The sequence below is a fragment of the Camelus ferus genome, chromosome 20 (genome assembly GCF_009834535.1).
Source record: "Camelus ferus isolate YT-003-E chromosome 20, BCGSAC_Cfer_1.0, whole genome shotgun sequence".
In the NCBI taxonomy this organism is placed as follows: Eukaryota; Metazoa; Chordata; class Mammalia; order Artiodactyla; family Camelidae; genus Camelus; species Camelus ferus.
The window spans coordinates 30038601-30059589 of NC_045715.1; the positions used below are offsets into that span (position 1 = coordinate 30038601).

General features: G+C 50.1%; 2 protein-coding genes across 2 annotated transcripts in view; one reads left to right on the forward strand and one right to left on the reverse strand.

Moving 5' to 3' along the window:
* Positions 1 to 138: 138 nt before the first annotated feature.
* On the reverse strand, positions 139 to 12530 carry AARS2 (alanyl-tRNA synthetase 2, mitochondrial). Its single transcript, XM_006190712.3, has 22 exons — positions 12288 to 12530; positions 11274 to 11465; positions 10576 to 10721; positions 10188 to 10355; positions 9488 to 9632; positions 7209 to 7354; positions 6900 to 7008; positions 6439 to 6477; positions 6224 to 6335; positions 5619 to 5752; positions 5026 to 5170; positions 4605 to 4777; positions 4372 to 4485; positions 4134 to 4274; positions 3354 to 3491; positions 3164 to 3273; positions 2910 to 3018; positions 2511 to 2633; positions 2157 to 2267; positions 1546 to 1629; positions 1318 to 1428; positions 139 to 872 (listed from the first exon to the last, which is right to left on the reverse strand). The coding sequence occupies exons 1-22, from the start codon at positions 12528 to 12530 to the stop codon at positions 708 to 710; spliced, it is 2958 nt and encodes a 985-aa protein (XP_006190774.2). The 3' UTR covers positions 139 to 707.
* Positions 12531 to 12538: 8 nt separating this feature from the next.
* SPATS1 (spermatogenesis associated serine rich 1) overlaps positions 12539 to 20989 on the forward strand; it is a 45076-nt gene continuing 36625 nt past the window's right edge. Inside the window, exons 1-2 of the mRNA XM_006190764.3 lie at positions 12539 to 12706; positions 13366 to 13561. The gene's annotated coding sequence lies outside the window, so the exon portion shown is untranslated. The remainder of the gene's footprint in view (positions 12707 to 13365; positions 13562 to 20989) is intronic.

The following is a 20989-nucleotide window of genomic DNA, read 5'->3' on the forward strand; positions in this document are numbered from 1 at the left end:
CCTCTTCTTTCTTTTTACTGCTGTCTCACCACTAAAGGGAGCTCCACAAGGGCAGGAAGTTTTGCTTGGTTCTCGCCACATTCTCAGCAACTGACTGGTACTTGGGCTCATTTTATCAACAAATCACTAGGGCCTTCATTAAAACAAGAAGTCACTGTTAATGAAATAAGTGACACCAGAGAGGATCTGCCTGGCTGTCATGACTTTCACATGACAGTTCTGAATCTTGGTGGTTAAGGAGGCCTTCGTGGGTGCCCAGAACAGGCTGGCTAAGAGGGCCTGTCTGAGCACTTGTGGTGATGACAGTTCTGATCTGGATGCCAGGGAGCTTTTCAGCTCAGTATGAGAGGTCAGACTGGTGATGGGGGCACCCACAGCAGGTTGCTGGAAGGGGAAAGGCTGCTCCGGAGCTTCCTATCCTCTGTGAAATACTTTTTAATAAACAATCACGCCCAGGATGGCCCAGGTCTTCACATTCTTCTAGAGGGGGTGTGTCTCTGTACCTGCTTCTGCTTTCCTCAGCCCACATCTTCTAGTGTCTGTGCAGGGCTCGGCCCAGGGAGGCTCTCTTTGGCTCAGGTGCTTGGCCTCCAGTCTCTAGTCCTCTGCCTCAGCCTCCAGGGAGGTTCTGCTGGCTCCTTTAAGGCTCTAGACACTTGCATATCTGTTGTCTCTTTAGTCTGTGTGAGTCTCTGGGTAAGCCTGGCTCAGAGCTGGTTGAGGGCATAGGCTCGTGCTGTACTGAGGGCAGCTTCCAGGTCAGCAGTGCTTCCTGTGCCCTGGGCCACCACTCGAGAGCCCCAGGCCTTGCCCCCCATGTGGCTGCACACAGCCAGTGCCCAGGCATCTGCTGTGAAGGCCGGCATGGCATTCTGGAGGCAGAAACAGAAGGAGCAGTGATGTAGAGCAGCCCTGCCTGCCACTATCCACTCCACGTACCCTTGAGAGTGGAGTCACAGTGGTTAGAACCCCTCCCCAGTCAGGCACACAGCTGGGGGGAATAGGGTGCGGAGACAGGAGAGGGACAGGCTGGGAATGTGTGTGCGGAGGTTGATGAATGGCTACTACTTATTTGCAAGAAATGTGCAGCCTGGAGGTGGGGTGGTGGGAATTAGGGAATCTCATGGTGCATCACTGGTTGGGTGGGAGAAGGGTGGGTTAGGGACAAGGAGATGGCCCTATCCCCACCCTGGGGTATCCTCAGAGGTCACCTCTACCCAGCCATGGCTCCCTCATCTAGGAGGAATAAAAGGCATGGAATCAGAGAGCGGACCAGGAGATGGGTCGGGTGGGGGGCTGCCCTCTCACTTCCCTCACCTGGGCCACCTGACAGGCACACAGCACCTGCCCCAGAGGCTGGGGGCTGAGCAGTAGCACGGATGTGCTGGGCGCCTGCTTACACAGCTGTCGCACCACCTTCACCAGCACCTGCGCAAGGGAGGGTAGATGGTGACCTCATAGCTCCCCTGACTCCCAGCCAGCCACTTCCCTGTGAGGACTTTCCCCTCCCTAGACCCTGGGGACACTCCCAGTACCAGCACTTACGGAGAGGGACTCGGCGGAAACTGTGTCCACAATCAGGGGCCCCTCTGAGTGCCGCTGTAGTAGCTCCTGGGTTTTCTGTGCAGCCTGTGAGGCAGGAAGGACAGCACAGGGGTCAGGCTGGGAGGCAACTGGCCCCCGTTTCTGAGCTGAGCCCCAGTCCAGAAATCCCCTCCCATTCCCCAGCCCTTCACCCCTGTCCCCCAGCAGAAGTCTTCAGCTTTGAGCAGAGGTGCCAGGGATTCTGCCTAGAATGGCCTCCTTCTTTCGGTTCCCAACTGCGTCCTTCCTCTCCTCCTTCACCTCCTCCCTTTCCTCATAGCTCCAGGCCCCTACAAATAAGTCGCCAAAGGTTCAAGGACTAGGGCTGGAGCAGATGGACGAGAGGAGGTGGAGGTGGGAGGCTTCACAGTCAAGGAGCAACTAGGGCTGAACGGTATGTGTCTGTTGGCTTCCTGCAGGGACAGCCCAAGCCAGACTCAGGTGGTGGGGGAGAGACCCAGTCTGGCAGAGAGAGAAGTTGGGGAATGGCCTGGTGGTGGTGCCTAGCTGGCAGGAGAGGGAGAAGCTGCCCATATATCTGCCCCCCTGGGTGCAGCTGGAACTCCTCTTACCTGCCCCATTTCCAGCTTTCGGATGGCAGTGTTGGCACGCCGCTGTAGCGCCTTCAGTGTGGCCTGAAGTTCCCGCCGCTGCCACTGGGGCATCATGGCAGTGTCCACGGCCTGTGGCCGGAAGCAATGCATCAAACCTTGCCTTCCCTGAGACAGTCTCTGAGGCAGGGACTGGCAGGGCCAGGGAAGAGACCATACCCACCACATCCCACCCTGCAGACAAACAACAAACATGTGGGCCAGCTGGAGTCCAACAGGAATGCTGGGGAGAGAGAGGCAGGGTCAGGGAGCCATAGGGAAGGGAATAGGGCCAGGAGAGGGCGGGGACAGCTCCATGGTAGGGGTGGCCCTCACGTCAGTGAGTCGTCCCATGTCCTTGGACAACCGCTGTGCCTCTACCACGTCCCGGCTGCCCCGACTTAGCCGCTCTGTGGCTGCTTCTACCTCCTGGGCCAGGCTCTGGCCCACCTCTCGGGCCTGCAGGGAGGGGACAGGACAGTCAGAGCTGCTTGGCTTACTTTCGCTCCCCAAGACAGGGGCTCTCAACCTGTTGCTGGTCAGAGCCAAGTTAGAAACACTGAACAATCAGGACCCATCAAGGCACCAAATAATCACAACAGATGCACTTGCCAGCAGCTGGGATAGCCCTATCTGTGCACAGGTGTGAATGCTGGTTCTGTTGCTGGGCATCCTCCAGCCTGAGAGCATCAGCTGTGTGTCCCCGGCCCCCCATCCACACCCTGGCATGCTGACCTGCTGGGCCTGCTCCCCAGTGACGGCCACCAGACGGGTGGTGCCCTTGGTAAGCTGGCGCTCCCCGATGATGACCAGGTCCCCTATAGCCCCAGTGCGTAGCAGATGCCTGTGGACAGAGGGAGGGAAGAGGAAGTCTGGGTGATGATGGGAGAGAAGAGAGCAGCCTGAGCTCCAAACCAGAAGCTGGTGGCTCCAAAGACCAGGAGAAGATGAGGGCCCAGGCCCTGGGCAGGCAGGCAGGAGTGACTCACGTCCCACAGCACAGCTCCACAGAGGTCTGCAGTGCGGCTTGGGAGGCTGGGTCCAGTGCATGGGCCACAGGCACCCCTACAGACACCACTCGCACAGGGTCGGGGTATACCTGAGGGTGAGAGGGGATGGGTCTTTTAACTGGCCTGTGGGGGACAGGTGATCTCCACCAAGGGGGCTCCCCCAGCTCACCTCATCCAGAGAGCGCAGGCCAGGGACGTGGGCAGTGCGTGCCAGAGCCACCTCCTCCATGTACACTGCCTCATCCTGCCCCACGGCCTCCTGCACAGTGCCCTCTACTGCCTGGAGCTGCTCTGGGGTCAGCGGGGCCTGGTGGGATTGAGGGTAAATAAACAGACCAACAGGGATTCAGCCCCACGCCTGGAAGTGATGCGTGAAGAAACAGTCAATGTTTAGTGAATGAGCCCCAGGTTCTAGAACAGAGGCTAACAGGTGCTCACTAAACATTTGTGGAGCAGACAACTCTTTTCCTTAGGAAGCTGCAGGCCTTTCATTAGACACTGAAAGTTGATGGAGAAACAGAAGGTGGAGGCTCTGTACTCAGGGAGCTTACAATAAGGGGCAGCCCATGGGAGAGAAATACAGGATGGGGGAGACGCAGGAGCAAGGAGCAATCAGTGGAATGGGATCTCGTCAGCGAGTGCCTCCTGGAGGACTTGCACCGGGTATACAAGGAGCAAGGGGCGGCAGAGAAGGGAGAGGGCAGCTCACTTTGAGCAAGAATGGCCTGGGGGACAGCAGGAACAAGGAAGCTAAGTGGCTGAGGTGAAGGAGGGCTCCAGACACTGTCCAGCCTGACCCTTGCTGGTTTGGAAGGAGCCTGATGGGAAGCCACCCGCCCAGGGTCCCCCAGTGACTGAGGGACAGGGAGCCCAGGCCCTCTTACTGGCCAAACTCCCACACCACCAGACTCTTGCCTCAAGCCCATCGCCTCACATGAAGCCTGCTCACCTGCGTGGCCACATCGAAGCGCAGCCGCTCGGGATTGAGATGGGAGCCACGCTGCTCTGTGCCGGGGCCCAGGGCCTGCCGAAGCGCCCAGTTTAGCATGTGGACGGCCGTGTGCTTCTCCATGCAGCTCAGACGCCAGGCCTGAAACACTTTTGTCACCTGGGGTCCTGGGTGCGGGCAGGGGTGAGAGTGTAAAGGAGCTGCAGGGTATCAGGAACAGCAGGGGTGGGGGCCTCACCTCATCCACGTGCAGCTGCACCTGGTCACCGACCTTCAGGCGCTCAGGGGCCACTACCTCATGCAGGATGAAGCCTCCGCAGACCTGGGCCTGGGCCACTGGGAACAGCACGTCCTGGGAAGGGCAGGTCCAAGGCACTGAGTGCTTCTGTACTCTCTCTCCCCTTGGCTCCCTTCTGGCCTGGGTCTGTCTCCTGCAGGAGTTAACCTGTGTTTGGCTTGGGGGGGACTCACCGGCTGCTCCACCCGCACCAGGTAGCCTCGGTCAGAAGCCTGACCTCCCTGTTCAGCGTAGAAGTTGGTTTTGTCCAAGAGGAGGCCACAGCGCTGGCCTTCCCCCACAGAGGCCACGGCCGTTCCATCCTCTGTATACAGCTGGAGCACTTGGGCCTCACAGGTACTGAACTCTGCCAGGGCAAGAATGATGATCAGTGCTAGGTAGGGGTTTGGGACGTGGGATGTGGGTCTGTGCCCTCCTTGAAGCCAACAGACATGTGACTGGGAGAGGGTACTTCCAGCTGGGGGGCACAGCGACCCCTGGTGGCTGCCAGAGGGAAAGCACAGGGCAGGTATTCTGACCTGTGCTCATGCTCCGACCTCCCTCCCAATCATAGTCAGGCAGGCCCTGGCCATCCGCCTCAGTCCAGGCTCTCACCATAACCCCCGCTGGGTCGCAGGGAGTAGCTGTACTTGGGGCTGTCATCAGTTGGGGGCACCCCTCGGCGCTGCAGCTCCCCCAGCGCATGGACATCAAGCCGCAGTCCCTGCTCGTGAACTGGCTCAGCCTGCTGTGCCCGGCGCTGCAGGACAGGCATGTGTACAAGGGAGGGGTGCAAGGGGAATGCAATGGGACCTGAGTCTCCGCAGAGCCCTGACTGCCTGCAGCTGTGTGGACACTGTGGCCCTCTCTGGAATAAGCCCTCAGGCTTGGCTGGCTGCTAGGGACCCTGGACTGGCTGGTGAACCACCATTGTGCTGGGTCTCAGGACCAGGCCTCCCTCACCCACTGCTGCCCCGATGACCCCCTCTCTCGGACGCTGTGCTGGCCTGTCCCCCTTCTGCCCCTGTTTGGCCCACCATATTAGTGTTCCTCTCCACGGCCTGTGGCTGGGGCCGAGGTAAGGGGACAGATCTACCCCAGCCTCCTGTTTCTCTCAATAGCTGCAGCTCCTCCTGCAGGAACTAAAGGCCAAGGAAGGGATGGCTGTGTCCCAGCAGAACCTCGGGCAGGGGTGCCCCAGCCTGTACCTGGGCCTCCTCCTTGGCCAGCCGTGCCAGCCCGGCAGAGTCCAGCTGTACCCCTTTCTCCTCCAGCATCAGCTCTACCAGGTCCAAGGGGAGCCCCAGGTTCCCAGACAGTGACAAGGACCAGGCCACTTCGGCTTTGAGGAAGGAAGACAAAGGGTGTTGATGGGGGAGGGGGAGGATGGAGGAGGGGGAGAAGTGAGGGAGAAGTGAGGACCAGGGGTTTTCTAACCACACAGATGCCACTGGGTGCCAAGCATAAGTGCCCCCTCCCTACACCAGGCAGGCCCAGGAGAGGGGTCACCTTCAGGCTTTAAGCTCCAAAGCCAGACCTGGGGGTCACCCCGGGTTCTCCCTTGGCATATGTCATTTCAGAGGAGGGAAGAAGCTCATTCTTGGCTTGAAGCCAGCCTTGGAAGGCAGAGACCAGAAGCAGGGCCAGCTGGGCCTTGGGGAAGTGGGGAGAAGCAGGTCTGGGTGTAGGAAAGAATACAGGGAGAGGGATGTGGGGAAAGAGGGTGTGAGGCCCAGGAACTCCCTCCCCACCCCACCCCAGCCCAGGCTCGCCTAAGTGGGGCCCTCACACCTTGGTCAGGTGCCCCACTCACCAGGGAACACATCGGAAGGCCCCAGGCGCCTCAGGGTCCGCTCGATGATCCGCCGACCCCGCTGCAGGGAGGCCAGGAAGGCTGCCTCATCCTCTGACACTAGGTTGGCTATCTGATGGGGACAGGGCAGGATTGGAGCTGGGCCTCCTGAGAGGGAGAGCCTCTCTCCACCATCCTCCCGTCGGCCCTTCCCTCCCCCATCCAAAATCCAGTACCTGGGCTGAGTTCTTCCGCAGTTCCGGATAAGCATCTCCCTGGGGGCAGTGGAAAGGGCTGAGGAGGTGTCAGAGGCAACCAGCCCACTCTGCACCTCACTCGGGGCTTCCCTCGGGACACCTGTCTGGGAGGCTCAGAGGGGCTGATGGCTGGGGGAGGGATCCAAATGGGGAATCATTTTCGCGCGCGCGTGTGTGTGTGTGTGTGTGTGTGTGTGTGTGTGTGTGTTAGGGGGTGATGCGGGCAGAAGGGGTCTCGAGGTCAAAGGCTCAGTAGCCTGGGCAAGAAGGCCTCCAGAAGGCTCCCTACTTCTTGTAAGCAATTCTGTTTCCCAGCCTACTGAGGACTCTGAGCTGGACATGTAGGGTGGTGAGCCCAGGCTGGGGAACTGTATGGGCTGAGCAACGGGCTCCCCAAGTGCCCAGAGAAGCCCAGGGGAGCGAGGAAGCTCTACCCTTACCAGTGTCTCCACCACTACAGGCACCAGGCTGCCCAGGAAGCCAGGTGGTGCCTGCAACACCTCTGTAGAGAACCGCACGGCTCGACGGAGGATCCGGCGAAGTACCAGCCTAGAGGGGTTCACAGCCCAGACATGAGCCCCCAGCAGCCCCTGGTCAGCAGGGAGGAGAGTGGGGAGGACAAGGTCCAGAGTGTGTGCTCCCACACCCAAGCCCTCTCCCTTCCCTCTCCTCCTGCCATCTCGACCCACCTCTCCATCTCCCTCTCTCCTCTCCCCTGCAACCCCTCACTGTAGCCCTTTCAGACTCACGGGGCGCCAGACATGCCGGGGGAGACGCCGTCAGCGATGCAGATGCTGAGTGTGCGGATGTGGTCAGCCACCACGCGGTATGCAGTGTCTGTGCACCCCTCATCTGCTGCCCCAACCCGGCCCAAGTAAGGGGGTGCCCCGCAACCCTGGGAAGCAGGAGAGGAGACAAGGCTGCCGGTCTTGCCTGACTGGCCCAGGCGGGATGCTCTCCACCACCCCTAGAGCATCTGCCCACATCCCTAAAACTGACTGCATCTGGAATGGCCCAGATGGAGAAGCTTCAAAGGTGAGTGGGAGCCAGTCCCTGCCTCAGGGGGCCCACGTTCAGCACTGACAATGACCATGGCTGTGATCATTTACTATTAGAACTGGGTGGGTGCTTGAATGACATGTTGTCTAATCCCTAAAATGTCCTGTTCTGTTACCATCCTGGCTTACAGAGGAAAGCGAGACTCAGAGGCACTAAGTTCCATAAGGGCTCACAAGTCAGGAGCAGATCTGAGATGTGAACCCGGCTGGCCCATCCCACCCAGGTGCTCTCCACCCTGCCACACCTGCCTCTACAGCCTCTGTTCAGACAGGGAGGGAGGGTGGAGGCTGTGGACACATTAAGCTGTGCTCTAAAGCCAGTGCTTGATTCTTCCAGCTCCAAGCCTGTCTCTTCCCCAAGCTCCCCCTCTCAATGAACAGTCCTGCCATTGCTCAAGTCAAAAATTTGGGAGCCAGCCTTGATTTTCTTTCCACTCCTCATCCAATCAGTGGGGCCTTTTGCATCTACTTCCATGAGATCTTTCACACCAATCTACTTTTCTCCACTTCCACTGCTACCAGCCTAAGCCATGTGCTACTGTCTGTTTCCTGGACCATGAGACAGCCTCCCAGCTGGTTTCTCAGCTTCTACTCTTGTCTCCCTCCAGCCCGGCCTCCACACAGCGACAGGAGTGGCCTTTTAAAAGCATCAGTCACATCATGCCCATCCTCCCTTGGAGCCCATCCCACCACAGTTAGAATAAAAGATCCACTTTGCACTTTCAGGCCCCACAAGATGTGACTCCTGCCTTCTTTTCTGTGGTAGATTGTTTGCAAAATTCTTCCCTTTCCTGTGTGCGTACCTTTACAGATGCTTTGCAGTGTGATTTTACACTTGCTTCCCATCAAGGGCTAGAATTTATTTCTCTGTCCCTTGAATCTGGGCTAGCCCTTTGACTTGCTTTGGCCAACAGAATGTGGTGGAAATGACACTGTTGTGAGCCTAGGCCTCAAGAGGCCTTGTGTGTTTCTGCTCTCCTTGGAAGTTTGCCCAGTGTGATGTGAATAGGCCCAAGCTAGCCTGCTGGTTGACAGACATATGACCCGGTCACTCCCATCACCCTAAACTGACAGCTAGCCAACTCCCAGAAGTAAAGCCACCTAGCATCTGACCACAGATGTACGAGAAAGCTCATACAAGACCAATGACCCTGCTGAGCCCAGCCTACATCACTAGCCCACAGTCTCGTACACTACATAAATGGTTGTTGTTTTGAGCCACAAAGTGTTAGGTGGTATATTATACAGCAAAAGCAAGCCCACATATGCTCCAACTGTATCCCAAGTAATTCTACTTTAGCTGGCTGGCCACCTTTTTGTTTCTTTCCTGTCTCAGGGCCTTGGTACCTACTGGTTCCCCCTGCCTGGAATGAGTTTCCTGTGGTTGATTCCCCGTTTCAGGTTTCAGCTCAGAGGTCATCTCCTTGGTGAGCCTTTCCCAAACATGTCATCAAAGATTCCTCTGTACCCCCTCCACCCGCCAGTTACTATCACCCATGCCTACTGCCTAGTCACAATCTGTAAGCTGCTGTCTTGTTCTTTAATACATTAAAACAAAATTATCTATCTCCTAGGCTACAATGTAATTTCCACTATCTCTTTTCTGTTTACTGCTGTATCTCCTGGACCAAGCACAAAAGTTTAACACAAAGTAGGCACTCAACACGTATATTTTGAATAAATGAAGGACGGAAGGAATTAGGATGAATATCAGGTAATAAACATGAGTCTGAAAAAAACCCCAAAAAACAAAAAACATTAATCTGAGCGTCATGTTTGACACTCATACGCAGGGATACTTGGCTGGTCACTGTCCCCATACGCAGGGATACTCTGAGTTCTCAACAAAGACGGTCACTGTCCCCATACGCAGGGATACTCTGAGTTCTCAACAAAGACGGAAAGCAACAGTGGTGAGCACTAGAGACAGCACGTCTGAGGGGCTACTGGAAGGGAAGAGGCAGGCTCACCTGGTGTATGGCGTTGAGCAGTGGGGAAAAGAGGTCGGTGTCATAGGTGGAGTGTTTGCCTTGCAGCACGGCCACCAGCCTTTCCAGGCCCATTCCTGTGTCCACGTGCCGCTGGGGCAGGGGCTGCAGGCTTCCATCTGCTTCTCTAGCCAGGAAAGGTGTGCAAGGTGAGGCCCCACAGGGGATGACAGGTGTGAGGCAGATGCTCCAGTGGAGTTGAGGGATGAGGAGGGGTCCAGGGGAGCCAGCAGTGGGAGGAACCAGAGGGCAGTATCACCCCCATCCCCCCAAAGCAGATGACGATGGCCTTGGGTCCTGTCCTTTCTGATAAAGTGTGATCTCCACCCTCACCCTCTGCTGGGGCCCTTGCCAGGACCCAGAAATCCCCTCTCTGGGACAGAATTCTTTGCCCTTAGAAAGAGACATGTCAAAGCTGGAAGAAAATCTTAGAGATCATCAAGTTCAACTCCATTGTATGAGGAGAGAGCAGAACCCAGAGAGAAGCAGTGACTAGTTTCAACTGTCCTGGGCATAGACAAAGATTAAATCAGTTACTATCCGAAAAGTGTTTAAAAATGTGCCTGCTACAGTGTAAGCACGGTTTAAGTGTTAGTTTTTGTGAGAGATGGATGAAAGTCTCCCAGCTGCCGCCTTTTTCACTCCAGCCAGGGATCTCCCTCCTGCTCCAGCACCCTATTACCTGTTGTGTTGCATGAAGACCAGATTCCAAAGCTCCACTAGCTGGGGGGCTCCCACCCCACCAGCCAGGTCATAGTGGATTTCGGTACAGGGCCCACAAGGACCAGTATCACCCATCTCCCAGAAGTTTTCCTGCGGTCCAAATGAGAGCACGCGGCTGGCGGGCACCCTGGGAAGAAAGCCAGGCAGGTGGTGGGGAGACAGACAAAGGCAGGAGTGGGGACCCTCTCTGCCAGGAGAGCCCCTCCATCAAGCTCAGCTGGAGGAGGAACAGGGCTGACCCCACAGTATCCCCGTGCTATGTGGAGACTCTGAGGACCAGAGCTAGTAGTCTCTATCTTCCAGTTGTCTTGTCCTCCAGGAGTGGACACACAGGGGGGTGGACTCACCCTAAGTTGAGCCAGATGTCCCTGCTCTCCAGGTCTGGACCCAGCCCTGCCTTGGGGTCACCACCAAAGTAGGAGACCCAGAGCCTGTCCTCAGGGATCCCATAGACCTGAGTCAGCAGTTCCCAGGCCATGCTGCAAGCCTCCTCCTGCAGTGGAAACCCAGGGGTGGGAAGAGGAAGATGGGTGAGAAGAAGGCCCCACTGAAGTGCCAGTCAAGCCACGTGAGTTCAGTCCTTGGCTTAAAACAAAAGTATTTCACTGGTTTTGTGCCCACCTTGTTTCTAGAACAAGCCATGACCATTTCTGCTTCTGAGTTTTTTCTTGCATAGAAACCTTCTTCCGTCTTCTGAATCCTACTTTCTTTCAAGTCCCACCTTCTCTATGAAATCCTCTATCCACCCTAGTCTAGGATGATTTTTAAGTCCTGCACTTTAGTACCACTGTCTGACTGTTTTTTCATACAATAATTATTGACCAGCCATTAGGTAGGAAGCAGAGTCCTGGCCTTCAAGGAGCCTGTAATCCAATCAGGGAGGCGAGACACATTCCCAGTGTAAGTGTTCCTGTGGCACTTTACCTGTGTCTGGTATAAGGCTCTGCCTAAACAGACTCTAGGAGTGAAGACAGGACTAACCTTGACCCCCTTTCTTGGCTGACCACTGATCTTTTCCTAACTCCATGGCTTCCCGGAGACTCACCTTAAAATATTCACCCCCAAAGGCCCAATTGCCGAGCATCTCAAAGAAGGTATGATGGGAAAGGTCTCGGCCCACATCCTCCAGGTCGCTGTGGCGTCCTCCAGCCCTCACACATTTCTGGCTGTTGGCTACACGTCGGAAGCCTGCCATTTCGCTTCGTGGATCCACAGTGCCCAGGAAGATTGGCTTGAACTGGAAACACATGAAGAAGGGGGAAGAGAGATACCTTAGTCCCTCAGCAGAAGGAAAAGGCAGGGAGTGAGGGCAGAGATGGCATTTCAGACTGAAGGCTGAGTGTCCCCTGATAGTACGGTGTAGTCTTGGCCTGGGAGAACCCATCTCTCGTGTGTCTGGGCAGAAGAAGGATAAATAAATCATGAAATAGATTCTCTGCTGGTAAAATAGGCAAGGCAAGAGAAAGAGGAATGTGCTGGAAACAGGGCACTGAATGACTGCATCCTCCAACTCAGCTTCTTCAACCACACTCAAGAGCTTCAGGGTACATAACTGAGACCCCAGGGTACTGGGCACCCCTCACAATGTTAGCATTTAATAGGGATCTTGGACAGCCTCTAAGGTTAACCTATTCCCATTTTACAGGTGAAGACAAAGAGGGTAAGTGGTGCTCAAAGTCAAAAGTTCAAAGAACACAGTTTAGCAAACGGTATGCACTCAATAAGCATTTATTTTAATGAATGAGTTATCTTTATTTAAACATGAATGAATATATGAAGAATGAATATATGAAGCCGGATTTCCCCCACCAGTCTGCCCCTATGGGCCGCTACACCCTCCATTCCTGGACCTAAGACTCAATCCCAACTCAGAAATTCCCCGGTCCAGCCCTCCCCAAATCTAACTTGTTCCCCAAACACTTAGCCCAACCATGCAACTCCCTCTTTCCCCCAAAAGCTACGAGCTCCGCCCTTCGCTCCTTTTGCCCAATACCGCAGCGCCTTTCTCTCTGGAAAAAAATCACAAACTCCGCCCGGATCTGCATGGCTCAGCCCCTACCTGGTTCATGCCCGCGTTGACGAAAAGCAGACTGGGGTCTCCGCGGGGCCGCACCGAAGCGGACGGCACCAGGTGGTGGCCGTGGCGGTCCCGAAAGAAGCTCAGGAAGGCGTCCCGCACTGCCGTGGCCGGGGCTGGAGGGGCCTCGGATGAGAGCGCCCGGCGGCTGGGGCCCCGCCACGGGGGCGACCTTCGAATGGCCCGCCGAAGGCGCCCGGCTGCGGTGGCCAGCGCCGCCGCCATCTTAGCTCGGGGCAGTGACTTCACGGGGCCAAAGGGCACCGCGGGGATAGAAGGTGACGTGAGAAGGACACATGTTTCCTACAGCGGCCCCTGGCGAGGAGGACTCAAAGCAGCCTCTGTCTCCTTTCAGAAGTGACTAGGAAGGAGTCGACCTAGCACAAGCCTCCTGGCACATGGTAGGTCCTTAACTCATTTGGCAGTCAACAGATATTCACTGAGAGCCCGCTGTGTCCCAGGCATTGTTTTAGGCGCTTAAGGTACATTAGTAACAAAGTTAATAAAAACCTATGCCCTCCAGAAATCTATATTGGATCAGTAATTCTTATGTTTATTGATTTTGCAAAGTTACAAATGGAGTTGCAGTGAACAGGCGTGGGTTCAGCTCCGTGTGGTGTATGCGTGTATATGTTTCCCCGTTGACAGAAGGCAGAGATGGCCTAGGGAGGTGATGTCAGCATTCATTCAAGAGTCATTCGGCAAACATTTATTGAATACCCACTACGTGTCAGTCACTCCTCAGTTCTCTTTGCCCTTGGCATTAGAAATGGCCATTTTGTTCTTAGGGACTGAAGCAGGCCCTTTGGAGCAGGAGTTTAGCGGAGACACAGGAGCCAAGCAGCATCTGTTCCATTATTAATTGCTTAATAACATTTGGTCTTTTAATTTGCCTAGGGATTAGAGAGAATCCAGGTTGTCAGGGCAGGATGAAGCTGTTGGCTGATAGCTGCAGAGATTTCTCTCTCTCTCTAAGCCTTCCTGTGCTCTACGGTTTTGTGTGTTTTGCTCTAAGGTAAGAAAGAACCTGTTCACCTCTCTTTCTGTCTTTCTCTCCAAGGTGACAGCTGTGATCATGAGACCAACACACGCCCTTGTGAGTGGAGCCAGGGTCTTTATGGAGCTTCTTATGATAACCTCTGCTCTTGGTTTGGGAAATTAAACAAGAAGAGAAGAGAATTTGCTAAGATTTAAGCCCAATAGGTTGCAGCAGAGCTGAGGTCAGTGTGGTCACCTCCAAGGCCTCAGCCATCCAGGTGGGTTCGTTTGGCCACCATTCTTCGTGAGTTATGTTATTTAGGGACTTTTGAGACAGTTTCCCTGGGAAATGTGAGGTCTTTTTTTGGACTTGAGTTTCTACAGTGATAGTGAATTCTCAACTTTGTATTCTGACAGAGCCCACAGCATCTATCTCGTGATTCTCTATTTCTTCCTTTGCCCACGTAGATTAAAGGTGTTGTTTCGAAAGTGTTTTGCCTGTGTTGGTTTTTCCAATGTTTTTGGAACAGGAACCTAAAGCCAGATGGGGATTTCTGTGAGATTCATGATCTTGAGACAAGACTGTGAAATTCTTCCCCAAACTGAGATGAGAGTGTTTTGCTAGAGAAATCTAACTGGGGCCTCTACCCACTACTGACGTCAACTTTTTTTTTTTCCTTCCGATTTTGCCTAGAAAGTCTTTGCATTATAGTAGGAACAACATGTTTTTAGATTATTGTGGCTCTAGTGTGGAGCCATGAACTTTTTTTCCCAAACAGCTTTATTGAAATATAATTCACATACCACACAGTTCATTCAGTTAAAGTGTACAATTCAAATGGCTTTTAGTACATTCACAGAATTGTCATCTGTCCAACATTTAGGACATTTAGATCATTTTCATTACCTCCAAAAGAAACCCCATACACTTTAGCCATTCAATCCCAATTCCCACATCCCTCCCAGCCCTAGGCAATCACTAATCTTTATGTCTCTAAAGATTTGCCTATTCTGAACATTTGCTATAAATGGATTCATACACTGTATGGTCCTTTTTTCACTTAGCATAATGTTTTCAAGCCTCATCCATGTTGTAGAATGTATCATGGATTTTTAGAAATGCATATTTTGAGTTGTTTTCCCTCATCTTATCACTTTGTCCTTGCCATTAAAAATGATCTTTTTTTTCTTTCTTTGAATGTGGTATCCTCTGGTAAGTCAGTTTCTTCTTTTTAATATTTCCCAGTGAAGCAAAGTGGTTCTTCTAGGATTTGGATGTGCTTATTCTGACTTGTCACTGTAATCTGATAAGGAAGTTAAATTGAAGGGCTGCAGTTTCCGAAGATAGATGAATATGGAGAAAAGTCACCAGACTAGGAAGTTATTGACTTGGGAACTTCTCTCAGGAGTTCTCATGCACTGTCTTAGTATCCATAGGAATTTCATTTGGGGGTTTAAAATGCAAATGGGGTCTTGCTTCCTGGGAGCTGTTCAGCTTGGGTACTGCCTTCCCAGGGACTTGGGTTGGCCCTTAGACTGCTGTCTGACTTATCTTGGCAAGTCCAAGGCACCCACCCATTCTTTGAGCCCTCTCTTTCCACCTTATTCATAAGAAGTAACACCCTTACTCTGGGAATGGAAATTGTCCTTCCTGATTTCCCCATTGACTTTGAGAGCAGGAACTCGAGGTCAGTGATGCATTCCGTCCTGGACTGATGGTCAGAAGAGACACGAGGGGATTTTCACCCTTACTAATCATAAGGAACTCAGCTTTGGGAACTTCCTCTTGTAAATCATAAAGGCTGTTTTTTAGTGTCTGAGTTAAAAATTCAACCTATAAGAGGTGTTCCTATTTTGATGTATTTATTTATGGCTTTGCCTTATCTGGATTGTGAAGCAACGTTTGTCAAACGTTAGTACGCCTAGGTTCCTGCCGGGATCTTGTTAAAAATGTAGACACAGATTTGGTATGTCTGGAGTGAGGTTGCAATTGTGTGTGTCTAGCAGGCTCCTAGGAGCTGCTGTTGCTGTCCCTCATCTACTATAGACCATACCTTGAGTGACAAGGGTGTGGTACAGGACTTGCGTGAAGAGTCAGGACACAGACTTTGTCTTGTCACCAGCCCTAGGGCTTGGGTGCCCCTGGGATCTCCCCTTTCTCCCGGAGAGGATGGGTGGAGCCCGGAGCTCCTTTTGCGCATGCGTACCCGCTTACACCCGCTCCACTTGGAGTCCCAAGTGAGGGTGGAGGTTGCGTCTTCCAGTTGCTAAGAGACGCGGAGGCGGTGCAGACCAGCGGCGGGGGAGGAGCGCAGCGCCGGGCGCTCTCCCAGAAGGGCTGGGGGCGTAGAGGGCGGGGCTGGGAAGGTGGGAGCCTCCTGGGATGGGAAATTCAAGGATTAGGGACCCTCGAGGGTCGCAATGCTCCGGTTTGTCCTTAAGCATTTTTAAATGGTTATATTTTAAATGGTTATGTAGGTACCTACATAACATCCTGGATTTTGCCTCTTGGCCTGTAAAATGAAAAATACTGTCTGGCCCCTTGGAAAAAAAATTGCCAACCCCTGTATTAGAGATTTTTTAGAAAAAAATTTCCCCTAAATCAGATAATAAAACACAGATATAGAAAAGTCAACCAAGGATGGACCTAGAGATAATCATACTAAGCGAAGTAAGTCAGACGGAGAAAGACAAATATCATATGATGTCACTTATATGTGGAATCTAAAATATGATACAAATGAACTTATTTACAAAACAGAAACAAACTCAGAAAACAAACTTGGCTATCAAAGGGGAAAGGGGGCAGTAGGAATAAATTAGGTGTTTGAGATTAGCAGATAAAAGCTATTTATAAAATAGGTAAACAACAAGGTCCTGCTGCATAGCATGGGGAACTCCATTCAACTACAGTATCTTGTAGTAAACTATAATGGAAAATAATCTGAAAAAGAATATATGTATATAACTGGATCACTTTTTTGCTGTGTACCAGAAACTAACACAACATTGTAAATCAACTATACTTCAATTTAAAAAAAAAAAAAGAAAAGTCAAGAAGGCAAACATCTTTGTATCCACTATCCAGGATGTGAAATAGAACTTTGCCGCCACCGAGGAGCCTTCCATAGATTCTGCCTCGGCCCCAACCACCTTCCTCCTCCCAAAGGTGACCACTACCCTGATTTTCGCAGTCATCACTACTTCACTGTCTTTATAGTTTTATCCCCTGATTATTCATCCTTAGACATTATTACTATTTAAAACTTGTTTATTTATTTATTAATGGAGGTACTGGGGATTGAACCCACAGCCTTGTGCATGCTAAGCAAGCATTCTGCCACTGAGCTATACCCCCCATCTTGTCTGTTATTTTAAAAAGCTTACTTGATATGCGTTTTAAGTCCTTTAAATTATAGATTCCCTCCCCTCTGAATCCCATTCTTTCCCTTACAGTGTGTCTGTTGCAGAGCCAGGGAGGCAAACAGTCTAAGTTTTTGCTGACTGCATATTTAACAACATTCAACTCATATGCAGCATGTTCCTCTGTCTTCTCTAGTTCATGTACCTGGATCTAGAGGCTGATCAGACACAGATTTGGATCCTTTTGGCCAGACTCTAGATGGTAGTGTGCCCTTTCACCAGAGGGCGCGTTGAGGTCTGGTTGTCTTTCTGTGACCTTAGCAGCCACTTGTATACATAAAGTCTATACCTGTTAATTCACAGGAGATGCAACATGGTGATACTCTAATTCTGTCATCTCTTTTTCATTATTAGTTGGAATCTTTCTCTAAAGAGATGCTTCCTTTAATTTATTATTTGTTCGCCAGTGGTATCGTTCATGGAGAAAAGGCGGGCTAAATGCTTAATTTTCCCCCTTTAGTTATCAGTGTTTAAGATAATGAATTTCTTTCCTATCACCTTTCAAAGGTGACCTATTATCCTGTTATTATATTTTTAAACATCATTATGAATTCATGGATTGCAGCATATTTGGTGGTTTTAATCCATTGTAATTGTTCTCTTTGTTAAAACTCAAATTGTCCCACTTTTGGTCAGTGGGAACCTCTTTGATTTGGCTTCCGAGTCTTTTTGACATGACCCTGGTAGTCATTGATAGTTTTCTTGGTTTCTGTGATGACAAAATATTTCTGGCTCATTTTTTGTGCATTCCTCACCCTAGTCTTGGAATCAGCCATTTCCAAAAGTTCTAGTTACTTTTACGGGGAAATGAGAGTTCAAAACTACAAACTGGGTGCTGGGGATGCTGATTGCTACGGGATTGGTTACTGTTTCTAGGTGTTTACAGAGGACAGAGATAGGGAGAATATATATTTATAGATAAAATATTTCATTAGAGGGTTTTAAGCAGGGGAGCAACATGATGTGATTTATACTTTTGAACTATTATAACAGTAGGAGAGAATGGACTACGGGGGCAAGTGGGGAAGCAGGAATGCATATTAGGATCTTGTTGTCCAGGAAAGAAGTAATGGACAGGACTGCAGCAGTGGAGACAAGAAGTGGTTGGATTCAGGCTATATGTGGAGAGACAGCTATATATATATATATATGTATGTATGTATATATGTATATTATATATACACACACACACACATACATAGACACACACTGTGGAGCTATGTGTATATGTATATATATATACACACACACACTGGGATGCAGGGAAAGAGGGAAAGGACTGATTTCTAAGTACTGAAATTATGTAGGTAGTTGTACCATTCACTCACATGGGAAAGCCTTGAGAAGGAGCAAGTCTGTGGAGGGAAATCAGGATTTAGACATCCAAGTGGAGATGTCATTCAGTGTTGGATATAAAATTCTGGAGTACTGAGACAAGATCAGGGCTGCAGCTATAGACTTGGGAGTCACTAGTACATTGGTGGTCCTGGATGAGGTAAGATCACCTAATGGAAGAGCCGGATGGAGGGGAAGGCAGGAGGGTCATGTCCTGCGCTGTATTCTGGGGAGCTGGAAGAGCAGACCCCTGCAGGGAAGACTGAAAAAGTGGCTGGGGTCGGGAGGAAAACTGGTAAGAGTGAGGTCACACCAAAGCCTCGAGAAAAGGCGATGACATTCAGGAGGATGGAGCGGCCAGTTGTATCAAGTGCTCCTGAGGGCTGAGCAAGATGAGAGCAGAGACCTATCAATGGACTGGGCAAGATGGGAGAAATTTCAGTGGGATAGTGGGAAGGAAATCCCAATTGGAGTGAGTGAGAAGGTGGAGACAGGAAATATAGGCAACTTGGGAGGGATTTTGCAGGAAAAGAGAAGGAGAAAAAAAAAAGAGTCTGGAAGGGGCTATGGGCTCTAGGGAGCATATTTATTTTTAAGGACAGCAATATTAAGGCTTGTTTGTATGGAGATGGGTGTGACTGAGTACAGAGAGTAAATTGACAAAGCAGGAGAAGGGGAGTGTCATTGCAGTAGCAAAGTTTTTAAGTACTTGAGGAGACTGAAAAATTCAATACCAAGTGAAGGGATAGGCCACAGTCATGAGCAAGGACACTCCTTCCACTACAGGAAGAAGGGGAGATCTGGATACAGATGCACTAGGTTACTGGATCTGGAGCTCGGAAACAAGGGAGGACTCATGTGCATGCGTCTATTTCCCTAATGAATATGCAGTAAGGTGAAGAGGTGAAATTGCTATCTTGAAAGAAGATTTACTAGGAAAGCTGAATTAGCTGACAGCTTTGGCTGCTCATTTAAGATCTGAGGTCTTCGATTAAAACTGAGGCTGATCAGCACTGTGGGCTTTTCGCCATCCATGCTCAGCAGCTCAGGTGCAAGCACAGAGCAGGCGGATATTTGGATGTAATTAGAGCTGGGGTTCTGCCAGCCCAGTGTGATGGAGGGAGGGGCAGGCGTGAGCACGTTTGCAGGGAGGTGGTTGAAGTCCTGAACCTTGGCCAGTATTTGAGTTCTAAACACTATCAACACAGGCCTTCATCTCATCTAATAGCCTTAGGTAGTATCATCTTTCAGATCTTAAAACACAAGCCTTAAGCAGAAGCATAATGATATGTATATATGTGTGGCTCCTCCCTCTCTCCTTTGGAAGATTTGTTTTTTTAATATGGAGAAGGAGACAAGAGACTGTTAGCCTCTAACATTTTAATACATTAAAGAGATAGTCGCTATTTTAGCAATGGAAAAATTTGTCGTTAAGCTGACTTTTCATCAGACCAGAAGAGAGTGGAAAGGCATCTTTAAAGTGCTGAAAGAAAAAAAAAAAACCTGTCAACACAGAATTCCATATCCGGCATAAACATCTTCTAAGAATGAAGACAAAAAATAAAATTTTCAGATAAAAACAAAGAGTTTATTGTCAGCTGACTGCAACACAAGGAGATTCTTCAGGCCACAGGGAAATACTACCAGACAGAAAGTGGAGTCAGTAGGTAAATGAAGAACACTAAGAATGGTGATTGTGGATAAGTATAAAAGGCCATCTTTTCTCCTCAATTTATTTAAAACACATTTAAATGTTTAAAGCAAAAGAATTTTGCAATTGTATAGTTCTATTTAATGTTCCTGTCCTTTATGTTGCACAATATATATGACTAAGAGCTATACAGTTGCAAAATTCTTACATTTTACATAAGGTAGTGTCATATTTACTCTGGGCAGACTCTGAGAAGTTAAGAATATATGTTGTAATGCCTAGAGCAGTGGTTCTTCGGTGTGGTACAAAGACTTTGGGGGTCCCCAAAATGCATTTAGGTGGTCTGTGAGGTCCTCCCTTTTCCAACTATGTTTGTCAGGCTGCGTTTTCTTCATATATGCCAACACAAACAACGTATCAGATCAGATTGAATGCAGAAGTAGAATTGGGAACCAATCTGTCTTTTATTAAGCCAGATATTAAAGAGAGTAGCAACAATGTAAAACAGTGCCTCTCTTCTCACTCTTTTTTGAGAATATATTTTTCATAAAAATATGTTGTTTATGCTAACATGTAATGGATTTTGTATTTATTTGTTTATAATATATTTTTATTGAAGTATAGTCAGTTTACAGTGTTATATCAATTTCTGGTATAAATGAATATATTCATTTACATATTCATATTTCACAGTACATATTCTTTTTCACAATAAGTTACTACAAGATATTGAATATATTTCCCTGTGCTATACAGTATAAACTTGTTGTTTATCTATTTTATGTATATTAGTTAGTATCTACAAATCTAGAACTCCCAATTTATCCCTTCCTACCCTCTTCCCCCTCCCCGTAACCATAGGTTTGTTTCTGTGAGTCTGTTTCTGTTTTGTAAATAAGTTTGTTTGTCTTTTTTTTTAGATTCCACATATAAGTGATATCATATGGTATTTTTCTTTCTTTTACTGGCTTACTTCAGTTAGAATGGCATTCTTCAGGTCCATCCATGTTGCTGCAAATGGCATTATTTTATTATTTTTTATGGCTGAGTAGTATTCCATTGTATAAATATACCACAGCTTCTTTATCCAGTCATCTGTTGATGGACATTTAGGTTGTTTCCATGTCTTGGCTATTGTAAATAGTGCTGCTATGAACATTGGGGGTATCTTTTTGAATTAAGGTTCCCTCTGGATATATGGCCAGGAGTGGGATTGCTGGATCATATGGTAAGTCTATTTTTAGTTTTTTGAGGAATCCCCATACTATTTTTCATAAAAGCTGGATTTTGTATTTAT